The sequence below is a fragment of the Camelina sativa genome, chromosome 5, assembly GCF_030686135.1.
Source record: "Camelina sativa cultivar CO46 ecotype springtype chromosome 5, ASM3068613v1".
NCBI classification, from domain to species: domain Eukaryota; kingdom Viridiplantae; phylum Streptophyta; class Magnoliopsida; order Brassicales; family Brassicaceae; genus Camelina; species Camelina sativa.
The window spans coordinates 12,871,999-12,887,996 of NC_141884.1; the positions used below are offsets into that span (position 1 = coordinate 12,871,999).

Sequence of the window (15,998 nt, forward strand, 5' to 3'; positions counted from 1 at the left end):
GAATATAAAAACTTGAATAGTTGTTACCAAGATATAACAAAAAGAGTATGAATGAGATGAAATTTAGCATTGTATTTTAGTACGGTTAGAAAGATAAATTAATATAGAACACTTTTAACGATAATATAAAAATTCTTCTTCAAGAAAACATATCACATGTTTATATGCACAACAATAATAGAAAAGTAACATAATATAGATAAACATTTAACGGTAATTATAGGAATAGACATGACTAAAAACTTCAGTTTGATATATATTACTAGATAATAACCCGCGCTGGTAGCGCGGAGAATTTTTTTTGTTTTGTTATTTGTTAATATTATGTTTATGTTGTATCATTTATTTACATATTATATAATATAGTATTTTATGGTGAATTTTGATTCATATTAAACTACTAATAGGTAAACCTGGAAACTACTACCGATATCCGTATTGGACCCGTTTTTCGGTTGTATCCGTCCCAAAAAAAGGTACCCGCAGCTTTAGGGTCGAGTGAAGGGTATAATAATTATATTATCTATGAATAGTGATCGAGTATCGGATATTAATTTAATTTTTGAGCGTCTCGTTACCCGTCTCATTACCCGTTTTATTACCCGACTCATAAATACACGTTAATCGTAAGGAAATATTTATGTAAATTTGGATTTGTTTGTTACAAAATAATAATATAAAATTTATTAATTCTATACATAAAATCATATATTTAATTTACTTAAAGTCATACTCTGATTTCGATCCGTAGTTGGTACTACTATTTTGGTTTGGTGCAATATCAAATTCATTAATTATACACATTCGGTAAAGCCAAAAAAATCCAACAAAAAATGTATCGACCCGTGATTTGGTATTACAAATTGATGTGATCGTGTTTAGAGATCTTAATATACCAAATTTACAAATTGAAGTTATTGGTATAACATGTTGTATATTAATTTTATAGGTGAAAATTACAATTAGGTTATGTATATTATCAATATTATACACTTAGTATTGTTTATATAGTGAATATTGTGTATAAACAATTAAGTTTTTGTGACAACCCATCCTGCGGACCCCACTAGCCCACCGCTAGCTGCCCCAATGGACCATCCGTGGACCCTGCTAGCCGTCCCAACGGACTCCAAGCTGGCCCTGCAGGGCATCGATCCTAACCAGTCACTGTGGAAATCCACATCCACCAGTAGGTTATTGGTGCGCCAGGCGTTCCTCGAACCCTGGTCCCCATCCTTTAACAGCCTTCCTACAGGACAAGTTGCCACCAATTGACCTGCAGATCAATTGGTGACAACTTGTCCTGTGGGAAGGTTGTTAAAGGATGGGAACCAGGGTTCGAGGAACGCCTGGCGCACCAATAACCTACTGGTGGATTGGGATATCCACAGTGATGGGTTATGATTGATGCCCTGCAGGGCCAGGTTAGGGTCTGTTGGGCCAGCTAGTGGTGGGCTAGTGGGGTCCACAGACGGTCCATTGGGGCAGCTAGCGGTGGGCTAGTGGGGTCCGCGAGACGGGTTGTCACAGTTTTAGTCAATTAAATAGTTTGTTATTATTTCTTAAGATTTATGAAACAATAAATAGAGTTTTATTATTTTGTAAACAAATCTAAACTTTTCTTTTGTTAGTTATTAGAATAATTAAAACATAATAGCATTTTCGTAATATGTCACATCAGAACTGGTTAATTTTTTAACAATATAGCTTAAATAAGTATATAGATATATTTTAAAAATATTAACAATGTTGTATCCTAATTTTAATATATATATTTGTTATTATTAAATGATTTAGATATGTAAATATTTAATTTTAGTTTTATAAATAAATTTAAGTTTTATAATTTTCTAAATAGTTTGTTATTGTTTCCTAAGATTTCTGAAACAATAAATAGAATATGTTTAATTATTTTATTACATAATTTTGAAATAATTTTATTATTATTTTATTAAATAATTTCGAGATTATTTTATTAATAATTTTTTTATAATCTAATAAATTAATAATTGCTATTTTTTGGATAATCATTTTCAGGTTACAACAAATTAATATTAAAATTCTGTTATTATATTTTGTATTAAAATATAGTGGCATTTTGTGTAATATTTTATATGAAATAGGGTTATTTGTTTAAAGGGTTGCTTAAATAAGCATATAGATATATCAACATAGAAAGAAAGAAAAAAAGTAGGTTAATGAAAAGTAGGAAGCAAAATACAAAATCAAGAGTCTTGTAGGCTTTGTAGCTACTAGCTACTACACCTTACTATAAAAAAAAAAGTAGAGTTTCAGTGCCTTTCACAACAAAGTCATTTGTCTTTGTGGAAAACCACAGATAGATACACTTCAGATTTTTCAGTTTCATGATGATGAATTCTGAGGAAAAAAATTTCTTTACATGAATAATAAATTGTTTAATTAAAAGTATATTTTGATTTGCATATTTTCTCACTAATTTACAAATTACAAACTGTAAAAAGCCCACAAGAAAACCCACTAAGAAAGTCCAAGAAACAACTCCGGCGCATGTTAGCTTCGTTCAAGTGTGATCATCATCAATCGATCGTTTACTTACTTACTTACTACTCTGTTTCGATTGAGAAGAAGATGACGAAGATGGCGAGAGCAAGCTCTATTCTATTTGGAACTCTCCTCCTTCTCGGAGCCGTAGCTTCAATCGAGGTAACCATTGCTTAATACCCTCACGAATCTGGCCACAAATGATCCAGATCTACAAATTGAATTCACCAGATTGTTTAAAGAGAGCTTCTAAGTGTTTGTTATCTAATACACACATGTACTTAGTTAGGCTTCTGGACTTAAGAACGATGATGTGATCACAGTTTCTGAAATGTGTAAAGTAACAACAGTTTCAAATCTCCGTTGATTTTTGAATCAATTTGTGGTTGTTCTTCAATTTAGGCAAAAGAAGATCTGAAAGAGATTACTCACAAGGTTTACTTCGATGTCGAGATCGACGGCAAATCCGCTGGTATATATGATTCCATTGAACTTTAGTGAAAAATGTTGTTCTTCAGCTTACAGATTCTTAGCTTTGCGTTGATGTTTGATTGGTTCTGTTTATGTCGTCGCAGGTCGCGTTGTTATAGGACTATTTGGCAAGGCAGTTCCTAAAACTGCAGGTGAAATAGTTATGGTTTTTGAAGTTTTTGATCATGTTTACTAGACTATGTTAAATCCAAGGGATTAATTCTTGATTGTGTGTGTGTTTTCCTTGTTGCAGAAAACTTCAGAGCTCTGTGCACAGGTATACTTTCACCATATAAACTCTATATTATGCACAATCTTGTTTCAATATTACAATGCAAACGATGAGATAATATCATTTGATTTTGACAGGGGAGAAAGGTGTTGGGAAGAGTGGGAAGCCTCTACACTACAAGGGAAGCAAATTCCATAGAATCATTCCCAGCTTTATGATCCAGGGAGGTGACTTCACACACGGAAACGGTATGGGTGGAGAATCAATCTACGGTCAGAAGTTTGCAGATGAGAACTTCAAGCTGAAGCACACTGGGCCAGGTTGTTTATCGTTTTCTTCCTTCTCTTTTAAGCCAAGTTTGGCGAGTGTCATAAAATTGTTGTGAAGACCTGATGGTTGATATGTGAATCGTGACACAGGTTTGCTTTCGATGGCTAACTCGGGAGAAGACACAAACGGTTCACAGTTTTTTATTACAACCGTGAAAACAAGCTGGTTAGATGGAAGGCATGTGGTGTTTGGGAAAGTGGAGCAAGGAATGGATGTTGTCTACAAGATTGAAGCTGAAGGAAAGCAAAGCGGAACTCCTAAGAGCAAAGTCGTTATTGCAGACAGTGGAGAACTTCCTCTCTAAACCGTATACCCAAAAACCCTTCTTCTTCTTCAGGATGCGAGTTAGTTTATAATGTAAACATGTCCCAAACGCTACAAGAACAGAATCACTTTTAAGTTTCAAAGGTTGGTTTCATTAATATTGACTTATAGAGAGAGTTTTTGCTTTTGTTTTGATTTTCTGGTGGTGTTGTTGGGGAATGTCAAGAAATTCAGAATAATGGTATGGTCATCCTTAAGTAGAGTCCGCAACTATGTATCTCAAGGACTTCAAACTCTGTTCTGATCACCTTTACAGAACCAACCTGGTGGAGTACTGGTAAAGTTAAAAAGGAGTTGAACCCTATGTCAAGGGTTTCAACATCATCTCAGCTTCTCTTCTCTACTCAACTCAAGTTTGAGTGCTCCATTCAAGAAGAAACTCAGTGTCCTCTTAAGGTGTTCATTCAAGGTGACACTTAGTGACTACTTACTGATCATAGACTAGATTTCTCCCTTTCAAACAGAACTCATATATACTAGTCAACTTATTTAGAATTCAAGATTATGCCTATCGTTTTCTTAACCAAAAGAGACCCTAAACAATGATTAATCTAACATTATATAGTTTCCCAATTAGCTGCCTTAGAAATTTCGTCTGAAAAGTAGCTCATATATATAAATTAATGATATGTTATTTGAACCAGCTTTTGTTTGCAAAGTAAGTAATTTTTACACTTTCTGATCTTGAGACTACAAATACGTACTTCACGTATATAGGAGATGTTCACCAAGGAACCCTCTTTTTATGGTTAAAGCCGTTGATGTCCATAAATTTAATCATAAGATTGCCATTTGCTACTGAATTGAAAGTTTTATTTGAATTCCATTGTTATAGAAAAAACTTAGGTTTAATTTTCAATGATATTGAAGTATATTTAAAGATTTTCTTGGTTAGGAAATACATGTATTTAACATGGTTCCATGTGGGATTTGAAAAGATATAACAAATATTTAGGTGAATTTTGAGTTTTTGTTAGGTTACTTGTTGGTGAGTGTTTCACATTGGCACAACCACAATACCTGTCCCAAAATGCATGCACAACTCCAAATGCGTGACAATTCAATTCTACTCGTAAAACGGTAACAGTACTATTTAAAAAGGGCCAAAAGATATATGAAAGTTAATCACATCAGTGTATCTTCAGCGTGCCATGGAACGTTGGCTCGTCGAATGCTCTCCACGTCGCCAAGCTGTGAGAGGATTACTTCTTGAAGTGTCCACGCCACTGGACAGATATAATAGAACCATACCACCGCACTGGAATCAACTGAAGTACCAAAACAAACAGGTTAAAGTATTTGTTTTGGTACTTCAGTTGTTTCCAGTGTGATGCTTATGGTTCTATTACATCTGTCCAGTGGCGTGGACACTTGAAGGAGTAATCCTCTAACAGCTTGGTGACGTAGAGAGCATCATCGACGAGCCAACGTTCCATGGCAAATCCGCTGTCGTGATCGTCGGCAAATCCGCTGGTTTGATTCCTTGATTCCTTGAATCCGCTGTCGTGATCTGTAGCGGGTCAAACAGTACACCGGAGAAGAACCTGAGACAGAGTTTGGTTGCGGATGTCAAGGGTTTCGATTTGGTGTATCCGCCGCAAAGCCGTGGATCCTGCAACCACCGGCGTTCCTGTTCAAGCTTCTGTTTCAGGTCATTCAGCAGGATCCGATCGTTTTTCCGGCGAAGGCATCGACCGCCGTTTTCTCTTTTTTGTAACTGCTGGACCTTTGTAATTAGTTCCAAGGCCGAGCCCATTAGTGGTAGGCCCATTATCATTACTAATATTAATAGAAAAGTTTTTTTTAAAAAAAAAAAAAAAAAAAAAAAAAAACTTAGTGGAAAATGTCGATCGTCGGCAAATCCACTTCAACGAGTGTGCCAATATCTTTCTTCATGCATGAACAGTTGTTATACATGATGGAGATATTTTGCAATGTTTCAACAATGTGTAGCTTCATTTTTTTAAAAGAAGTTTTTGGAACCCGGGGTTGTGATAAAATGTTTAATTTTTGACAGGGGAGAAAGGTGTTTGGAAGAGTGGGAAACCTCTACACTACAAGGGAAGCAAATTCCATAGAATCATTCCCACTCCCAGCTTTATGATCTAGGGAGGTGACTTCAAATCACACAGAGACGATATGGGTGGAGAATCAATCTATGGTCAGAAGTTTGCAGATGAGACTTTCAAGCTGAAGCACACCGGGCCAAGTGATTTATCATGCATCTCAGTCCCCATAACCAATAGGACAAACGATTCAATCACCTGTTCATCTCTTGTCATTCATCTAGTTAATCATAATATAGAATATGTATGTTAAAAGAGAATTCTCCATGTGAAGTGATTATAAAACATTCTTATAGGCTATTTTACGAAAATTATTTTTACAACAAATACAAAGAGCCCTTCATGAATCATGATACATAATTAATTACTTTTGTTTTATTTCTTTCACATGCATGTATGAACATAGTAAATACTAGTTAATAATTAACTCCATGGAAAAGCAGGCATGATTCGAGATATATAGATAACAGTTGAAGGCTTCACGGTTCAATAGCGATAGCTATGAGATGATCTGAAGCAGCTCGCCGGGAAGTCTACCTGTTGCCGGCGACGTTTATGAACAACGAATGCCTTGAAAATAGCAAACAACATGGAAAATATAATCAACGGGAATGCACAGACGAAGATGAACGCTGAGATATGCCAAATCCAGTAGGTTCCTGGAGACGGGAATATAACGGCGTACGATGCAGAGATAGCGATACCTAAAGCCGCCGTTGAACCATAGATTAACTTCCACATGGGGAGTCCAATTATGAGATTTAGGATTACGTATAGAGATGATAAGAAGGCAAATCCTGTGAGGGCAAGAAAAGAGAAGGCGTACTCGAAAGGCATTGTCATCTGCCCAGCCTTGTGCCTACCGCCATTCTCCTGCCAAAATCCGCCTGGAGGACAGAGACCAGCCGTGAATGCAGCTGTGACCATCAGTGTAGCCACCACAAGAATTGTTTCGTGGCGGTTGCTAGTGTTTCGAGAAGTGTCTCTAATGATGCTGAAATTGTTCAGCCCCAAGAGAGTGTTCTGTTTCTCAATAAATGATAGATCTTTGCTCAAATATTCTGCAAGAGTCGTCGTTGTGGAACGACAAACTAGTTTTTCTTTAGCACTATGAAATATTCTTCTTGCTTCAGGGAAACAAGCTCTAGACTGGTGAGTTTGATATATGTCCATCGCAGTTTTGCCATCAAAGTTCATGTTTTGATAGCAGACCTACACCAAAACCAGAGTTTTTGGTTCCCTCGTCAATACAAAACGACAGCACTTTGAGAGGTAAAGAATTAATGGGTCAAGACAGTTTGATGAAGCCCAGGCCCAACCAATTAATCAAGTCCAACAATGTGGCTCAATTCTCTGCAACGGCTATCTCACGTGAAGACAAAAGAAAAGGGAAGACTCCTGTCGTTGTCGATCGTACGGAGCCATTCAAGCTGTCAAATCGATTTGCAGCGCTTGATCCTTCATGTTCAAGAAGATCATGACATCTGGCAGAAGACTCTAGAGGAATCGAGAATGCATCTAGGGTTTATGGTTTTAGATATAAATAAACTTGTAAAGTCTCTCTTGTAAGTTAAGCAGAAATGAAACATTGAAAGCTTCAATCTTGTTAAACTGTTCTAACTTTCAGTAACTTCATGACCTGCAAAAATTGAATATTTACATATATTGAATATATATACAGCTTTTAGAAAGAACCAAATCAAAAGAAAGCAAATTAGTCTCTCACATGCATGTTAATAATAAAATTAGTTTAGAATAGCTAGCAGATCCAAAAGCTATATATATATATATACCTCAGTTTGATTTATGGATGTAGCAATATGGAAGACTGTGTTACCATATTCATCCTTCCAGTCCAAGATGTCCTCTCTGTTTACTCTCTTGACCCATCCCAATAGAACCTTAAATGCCATAATCTGGTGGTTCTTCACAGCAATATGCACAACGGTCTCACACTTAATCGTCAAATCGTTTACAGAAGAAGGACAAGCAAACAAAAACTCACTCAACAATTCTGCATCACCTATTCGAGCCACCTGATGCAAAGGAGTAATCCTTCCTCTTCCCTTGATGCTGACTAAGCTGCTGTCAATTGCGACAAACCCTCTCACCATTCGACTGTGGTTGTTGTGTAGGGCTAAATGCATAGGGCTGAAACCTGACACGTTTAGCTTCAAAGCAAGCGACGGCTTAAGGCTCATTACTTCCATGGCAAAATGAGTTTGCCCTTTCTCAGCTGCAATGTGTAGTGGTGTCTCACAAAAAGCCATTTTATCAAAGTGATCTAAAATGTTTTTATCTTCTGCTATCAACTCGTAAAGCTTTCCTATATCCCCGTCTTGAGCCGCCTTCTTCAGTTTCTCAAACATATTTTCATCTCGAGCTACGATGACATCCACAACGACGGACATAACTTCACAACCAAGCTAGCTTCTGCTGCCTCTACAGTTGTTTTTTTTTTGGCTCCTCTAACTCCTGCCTAAATACTAACGCACGATTCTCCAATCAACTACCTTGGCATATTAAAGACTTTAGTTATCATATCATCAGACCACTCATGTTCCACGTGAAGGACTTTGACAATGTTGCATTTAAATCCTTAGGACCATATCTTTCTGCCTTCTCGTAACCATGTGGGTGGCAACTAGCTAGACTAATATTTTTTCAAAACGAGTTCATGGAGTTTTCCTATATTAAATTTAGTTAGGTTCCACATCAATGTGGTCGAAAAGAACCCATCAAGTTTTTTTTGTTTGACAATATGATGTCAAATCTGTGAATGATTAACGTTTGCCTCCATACCAAACTATAGACAAAATGAATAACACATAAACGTTACAAAAAGGATGCTTCGTTGAATTTCATTTGTAAGAGAGAGATAGAGACGTGCAGATGAACACACGAATGATTCTGATCACATCTTTGTACCAGGAGCTTTTCATTGGAGGGACTCGTCATACCTCACAACTTATGAACTTCATGACGTTAATTTTTCAATTTTTTTAATTCAAACGACCTTTGTTTCTTGATGTTCTAAAACTTCTAATACACAACTTTGTAGTGCTGGCAGCGACGATTCCATCGATCCGTTAATTCCAATATACAATTTCACCGGAAAACTCATTGAAACTGAAAAAGTGGTCAAAGCCACTTTGTCAAAAATAAGTTCCAACATCTTGATGAATCAGTTGAGTTTTCAAGATATGTAAACTCCCAAAAGCCATGATAAAGCATAATTCAAAAAATTTAATAAATAAATTTACAAAAATAGGAAAAATAGGAAAAGGAAAACACATTACTTTTTAATCCATGGAAGCTTAAGCTTCGGCAGACCTTTTGAATTTTTCTCCAAATAAATCCCATCAAGTTTGGCACGCCATGAATATACTTGTTTACATTTACTCGGTTTGGATCCTCTGTGTTAAAGTACAGAGAACACACACACAAATAACCTATTTGGAAACGCACCAAGCAAACTCTTTTTATTCAATCTTATATGAAAACTCTCGTTTTTTACAAAACTTTAATAAAAACTCACTCTCCTATCTATCTAAAGCAACACCCTGTGTAGATTTAAAAGAGTTAAACACACTCACCTTCTAAGCCTTTTTATAAATGTTTGAAGAAGGTTACAAATCTCACAACTTTCTACCCACGATTGTTAGCTCTTTTCGTGGCTAGCCCTAGTCTTTTTATACTTGCACCAAAGATCTCTAACCTAAATCTTTGTGCATCCTAACAAAAAGGAAATATCCTTGATCCCCAAAGATATTACATCTTTATTCCCTTAACGAGATATATTCTCAATATCTTCGAGTATATGCTTCTTCCTTCCAAATCTCATGACTCGTCATCTTGTCCAACAATCCTTCTCCACATCAGCACTTCATGCCATGTCAGCTAATCACAAACATCTTGTCATCGTCAGAACTCTGATGCACTTTCACTCTGTATGCTACAAAATCGTGAGAATACTTCATCCACAAACCTTGTTTCAAGACACAACGCCATATCGTCTTTTTGAATACATCCTCCCGAAAAAGAATTGTTTTATTGGCTTTGAATTCTAAAATATTAACTTCTAAATTGTTGTTCTTAGAATGGCAATCATATTGAAGAGTTCGACCAGGACCAAGATCGTTTATTATCTCCAATCTGCATTTAGGGCAATTTGTATTGAAGATACCTTCAGTATTCGATCCAAAACACATAATATTAATTAATATAAAAACTACAAGATTTTTCATGTTTTTATTAGAGACTTTTTTTTAAGTAATATGACTCTATCAAAATATAATATTTTTAGCTCTTTTGTGGGGTATAAATATGTTTTGTTATTGACCAATAACTTGTTATTTATTGGCTATAGTTAATTACTAATTAGCTATATATACACAACCATGAGCCACTTAAAATTTTGGTGAAGATAATTTAATATCGAAAATTATTGTTGTCAAAATAATTAAAAACAAAATCACACAAAGATGATAGGAGAAACACATGATGGTTGGCATGCATTTATTATTATTCACACTTAATTATCCACCAGCTCTGTTATGCTAACTGTGAAACCTGACCTATATATATAATGCAGGAGAGATGATTGTTGGACCAAGAAAAACGTTGTTTATGGATGAAATATCTACTGGTCTTGATAGCTCAACAACTTTCCAGATTGTGAAATGCATCAGAAACTTTGTCCACCTAATGGATGCAACTGTTCTCATGGCACTTCTTTAGCCTGCACCAGAAACATTTGATCTTTTTGATGACTTAATTCTTCTATCAGAAGGTTACATGGTGTATCAAGGCCCTCGACAAGATGTGGTGGGATTTTTTGAGTCTCTAGGATTCCGTCTCCCACCACGTAAAGGTGTTGAGTCTTTATGGATGATATTCTCACGATTTTGTAGCATAGAGAGGATCCAAACCGAGTAAATGTGAACACGTATAACTTTTTGTTCATATATTGCTTATGTTTTGCTTATCTTCTTCTTAATAATTTTGTTTTAAAACTTAATTCATATCTTAATAATTATAATGTATTGACAGCGTTGTAATCAAATATTACTTATCTATAAATTAAATTCATGAAAAAACTTAATTTGATGAAGATACTTAAGATGGGGTGGAATACTATTAAGATTTTTGTTTAATATGAAAAAACAATTAATAAATAATTCAATTGAGATGTTTAGAATGGATCTGTTGATACCATATGTGTTTTTTTCCATTAAATACTTTATTGGCTATAGAATTAGCTATATATATATACACAACCATGAGCCACTTAAACTTTTGGTGAAGATAATTTAATTTCGAAAATTGTTGTTGTCCAATAACTTGAATGAACCATATTCGAGACCATATTTTAGGGGTATACATGTTGTCAAACTTGTGAAATTAGCTACAAGCACTAAAACTTGCAACTACAGTTTTACGTATCCCTTATTTAATATTTCAAAAGTACACAATTTTTTTTTAGTAAACAATATAATAGTTATCTTATTATATAAAGTATGGTTTCAAAAGTTACTACTTTATAAGATTGCGATATGTGTCAAAATTTTATTACGTTGTAGATTATTAAAATAATAAAATATTAAAATAGTAAAATCTTATTATTATGTTATAAAAGTTACTAATTCATAAGATCGTGATATGTGTCAAAATCTTATTATGTTGTACATTATTAAAATAATAATAAAATCTTATTATTATGTTGTAAATTATACAATTTTGTAATTCCAAAGAAAAAGGAATTGTCCAAACAAAAAAAATCCATAATTCAAAAACATAAAAGAAATCATAGAGATAATTTTACAATTAGGATACACGTAGTTATCCTAAAGAATATCCTAAAAAATTCTACAATAACTAAACTTATACAAAAACAACCCTACATTATATTGAATTCATTGGCCTAATCTTTAAATATATATACATATATATATATATATATATATATATATATAAAGATATGTTGCAACAAGTATTTTGTATGTGGTGTGAATGATGATGTATGCAATGGTGAGATATGAATAGAATGATGGATGGGTGTTTCAATTCCCCTTATGCTGTTGCAGTATAAGAGGTATCAATCCTAAATGAGTGTTTGTGAACAGTTAAGATGTGCATATGAATATAAGTTAAGACAAATGTAAAGATTGCTTGTCACTAACAATCCTAAGATGGAAATGTAAAATGCAGAAAATAAACTACAAGAACTAAGAACTAGATGCAAATGAAACTGAATGATTGAAACAGTAGTGAAGCAAGAACTGAAATAGTAACTACTATTAATGAACTAATGCAAGACAGGTAATGAACTGAAAACTAAATGAATGCAACTAGAATGGAATAGGAATGAAACAGGACAATCACAAATCATAAACCAGAGTTCTGGGGATGAACTCGAGCAAGCACTCGACCGAGTGTAGGTCGAGTGAGAGGTCGAGTTGGTTAAATCCGGAAAACAGAGCAATGCTAGAAAAACAGAGCAACACAAGAGTCAAATCAAACAACAAGCAAGCAACAGGATTAAGACTAAAATATCAATAAACAAGGAAGGTCCTGAGGATGGATTCATGGGATGAACTAATCATTGTGGTTATCTAACTTGGTCAACAAATCTCAAGCAAACTTTGAGCTAACCTCTAGACATATAAATCTAAGACAAGTTTCTCCCACTCTCATGGTCAAGAAACAATCAAACCTATGCAATTCTAGACTTGTTCTCACACAGTAAAGAATCTACACAAGCAGGCATTAAGCAATACATCTCAAACCAAACAAGACCTCTAATCTCTTAGCAAGCCTAATGGTAAGCTCTAGATCTAGCCTTATCTGTGCTTCTTAAACATTGGTGTGATGCTAAGAAGCTTGAAATCAGATCCTACCCTCTCAGATATAGGATCAGCAATAAGAACATCTAGCCTAGAAGAGATATACAACAATCAAGCTTGACCAAATCACATAAACCACAACATCAATCCATCCTAACCCATCCTCAAGATCCTAAGGAAACTACTCACAACAATACATGGTGAACAAAGTCAAAAACCCAGAAAATATTGAAACTTGCATTATTAGGAAGATGAAACAAAGATCTATAATATTGATGAAAGGATGAAACTCAAATTCTCAATATCTTGAAAGTTATAGAACCAACAAAATACAAGAATCTAGTCTTCTTTCTTAAGGAAGTACAAGATCTTAAAAATAAAAATGCAAAAGGAATAAAGCTAAAAAAGGTAAAAACTAGGTTTAGGGAATATCTAAAAAGCTGGACTCCTTTGGTGGCTGCAGGTACAAGGCCTTATATACGTGAGGAGGTGGAAGCCCTATAAATACAAAAAGTCAAAGTAGTCAACGGCTCGGTCAACTCGACCAGTGCTCGGTCGAGTGGCTTGGTCGAGCTGGCTTCTCTCATGCAATCTCCACTCGGTCGAGTCCTCCTCAGCACACGGTCGAGTGTCTGGTCGAGTGTGCGGTCGAGTTGGACTCCGGACTTTGTTGTTTCAGCCTTAACTCTCTTGCTTTCTCCTCATGATTGCTTCACTTCTCCTCAGCATTGCATCCATGCCCCTTAAGCTCCAAAATCACTTGTTTATGCATGAAAAGATGCAAATGCAATGCAACTAAACTCTAATGCATGATTTGTCCTAAAGCTTATGCAATAATGGTTAAAATGGATAGCAAAAGATGCAAAAGATGTGAATATACTAAGGGAAAACAAGGTAAAATATATGAACATCAACACCCCCAAACTTAGTCCTTGCTTGCCCTCAAGCAAATAAGCAAGACATAAGAAGGTAAGTGAGGTTTGAAAGTGGGATCTCAGCTCCTAAAGCTTGCAAATAGACCATCTAGAATCAATGTCCAAGTTACTAATACTATGATGCAAGTTGAATGAGCTGGAATTAAAGACTTTAGACAAGCATTTCACAACCTTTATTGATTTGAGCCTTAGATATCCACATGCAGTCAAATCAACCATTTCCTTTAACATTCATTAATCAAGAACATGAATCAATTCTATGCAATGCTTAAACTCATTTGGCTTAGTAATAAAGGGTTTTGAGACAAAGATGGTCTCTTTTTAGAGTAGGGTTTGTCAATATCAAGGTTCTCTCATGAAAATGGATTGAGCTTTAGAAGAATGCTAAAGGTAAGAACACCTAGACACATACAAGAATAAAACCTTGTCTACCCAAAGGCACCCAAAGTGTTTATCCTAGCAATCTAAACCCAAATGATCCTAGTGCTACCCTTTATTTCTTCTTTTCTCTTTAACCCTTTTTTCTCTTTTGGTTTTCAAGTCTTAGGAGATGTTTTCTTATTTGATCTTTCTAGTGGGATGGGAGATTCTCACTTATTTGCTATGGTTCTCTTTTCTTCTTATTCTTAAGACATATAAGCATTTTGCTAAACTTTTCTTTTCTTTCTTTTCTTTTCATAACTAGAACCATCTTAAACAACACTTTTCTTCCCATCCTTTCACTAGACTTTGCTTAAACACAATCTCCTCTTAAAGACTCTACCCTTTTTCTTTCTCTTTTCTTTCTTTTCTTTTCAAAACTGCCAAGTCCCAAACCCAACAAGTGAACCACCTAGTCCTATCTAGTTTGAAAAATGCAAACTAGAACTACACAAGGTCTTACTCTTGTCAGTTCAAACCTAACACTTTCTACCAAGCTCAATCCAAAAAATAGGCCTCACACACTCAAGAATAAACAAGGCTTGAAAGAAGGTTTGGTTTAGGGGTAGGGGAACTGATCTTAATGATTTAATCAGCTACTTGGATCAACAAGAGTGGTAAAAAGGAGAAAGATGATCCAAGTATGTATATGGTATCCATGAGTTTAAAGCAATGCATATATTGATAACTAAAAGTCAATATTAGGTTCTTATAAATAGGAAATGGTTTCAAATCACAACATGCTTCAATTTAGACCAAATGCAATGCAAGAATTCAAGGCTTGGTTCAATCTTATGCTTCTAACTACTCAACTAGCATCAAAGTACTAATAACTTGGGCATTGATCCTAGTCTAGTGAATTAAGCAAGCTAACAAGGTTATACTCATCATAGATCCCTAATACAAATATTATACAATTCTACATGAAACATGCTAAACAAGATCCTAATATGCAATGCAAACTACATGAACACTCTTTTTTTTATGAAGATTTTTTTTTCAATTTTTTTTTCAAATTTTTATGGTTTTTCTATGCCTTAGATGCTTATGCAAGTGCTAACATGATGATGATAAAAATTTGAAATAAGAACACAAAACACAACATCAAATGCTGTCTCAAACCCTCTCCCAAACTTAAATCACACAGTCCTCTGAGTGAAAGAAATTGGATTGAGGATTCAAGACCAAAAACAACAAAACACAATATGAAATGCAATGATATTTACAAGTGAAGGTGATGATGGTACCTTAGGGGTTGTGGAAGAAGCTGTCCACATCCATCTGCATGCTGTCATAGGAGTAGTTGGGGTCAGGCTGGTGGCTTGGAGAAGGACTTTGGGGCAGCTCGACGATGGAGATCGACCGGCACTCGGTCGAGTACGTGTTCGAGTGGGGGGGTCGAGCTAGACCGCGAGTGTCAAATTGTTGACCTTGCTGCTGGCAAAACTGCTGGTAGAGAGCTGGATCCATGTAGTACTGAGGTGGGATGGGAGGGTAACTTGGATAACCTGGATAAGCAGCTGGAGGTGGGAAACCATAGGGTGATATGGGCTGGTACTCGGCCGGGTGCATTGGAGGTGCTCGGTCGAGTGGGTGCTCGAGTGACCCGGTCGAGTGCCTCGAAAATTGATGTTCTCGGGTACTTGAGCTCCTCTTCCTCTGATTTGGCTCATACATTGAAGCACTAGCTGGTTCCACAGGATTCGCAACCCTTGAAAGTACTCTAGTTGAGCTACTTCTCCTCAAAGGGCTTGAATGGCTAGGAGATGAGTTTCCACTCTTCAGCTCAGCAATCTCCTTCTTTAAGCCTTTGATAGACTTAGCCATGTTGGTCATCTTCTTCTTCAGCTTG

General features: G+C 35.6%; 2 protein-coding genes across 2 annotated transcripts; one reads left to right on the forward strand and one right to left on the reverse strand.

Annotated features, from left to right (window-relative positions):
• The first annotated feature begins 2,197 nt into the window (after nt 1–2,197).
• On the forward strand, nt 2,198–4,005 carry LOC104786679 (peptidyl-prolyl cis-trans isomerase CYP19-4). The gene is made up of 6 exons (XM_010512124.2): nt 2,198–2,685; nt 2,926–2,995; nt 3,099–3,146; nt 3,248–3,271; nt 3,364–3,546; nt 3,646–4,005. Exons 1-6 carry the CDS (start codon nt 2,530–2,532, stop codon nt 3,858–3,860), a joined length of 696 nt encoding a protein of 231 aa, XP_010510426.2. The 5' UTR covers nt 2,198–2,529; the 3' UTR covers nt 3,861–4,005.
• A 2,313-nt stretch (nt 4,006–6,318) lies between these two features.
• LOC104789186 (ankyrin repeat-containing protein BDA1-like) lies at nt 6,319–8,376 on the reverse strand. The gene is made up of 3 exons (XM_019245273.2): nt 7,740–8,376; nt 7,559–7,585; nt 6,319–7,158 (listed from the first exon to the last, which is right to left on the reverse strand). The coding sequence occupies exons 1-3, from the start codon at nt 8,355–8,357 to the stop codon at nt 6,433–6,435; spliced, it is 1,371 nt and encodes a 456-aa protein (XP_019100818.2). The 5' UTR covers nt 8,358–8,376; the 3' UTR covers nt 6,319–6,432.
• Between the last annotated feature and the right edge of the window lie 7,622 nt (nt 8,377–15,998).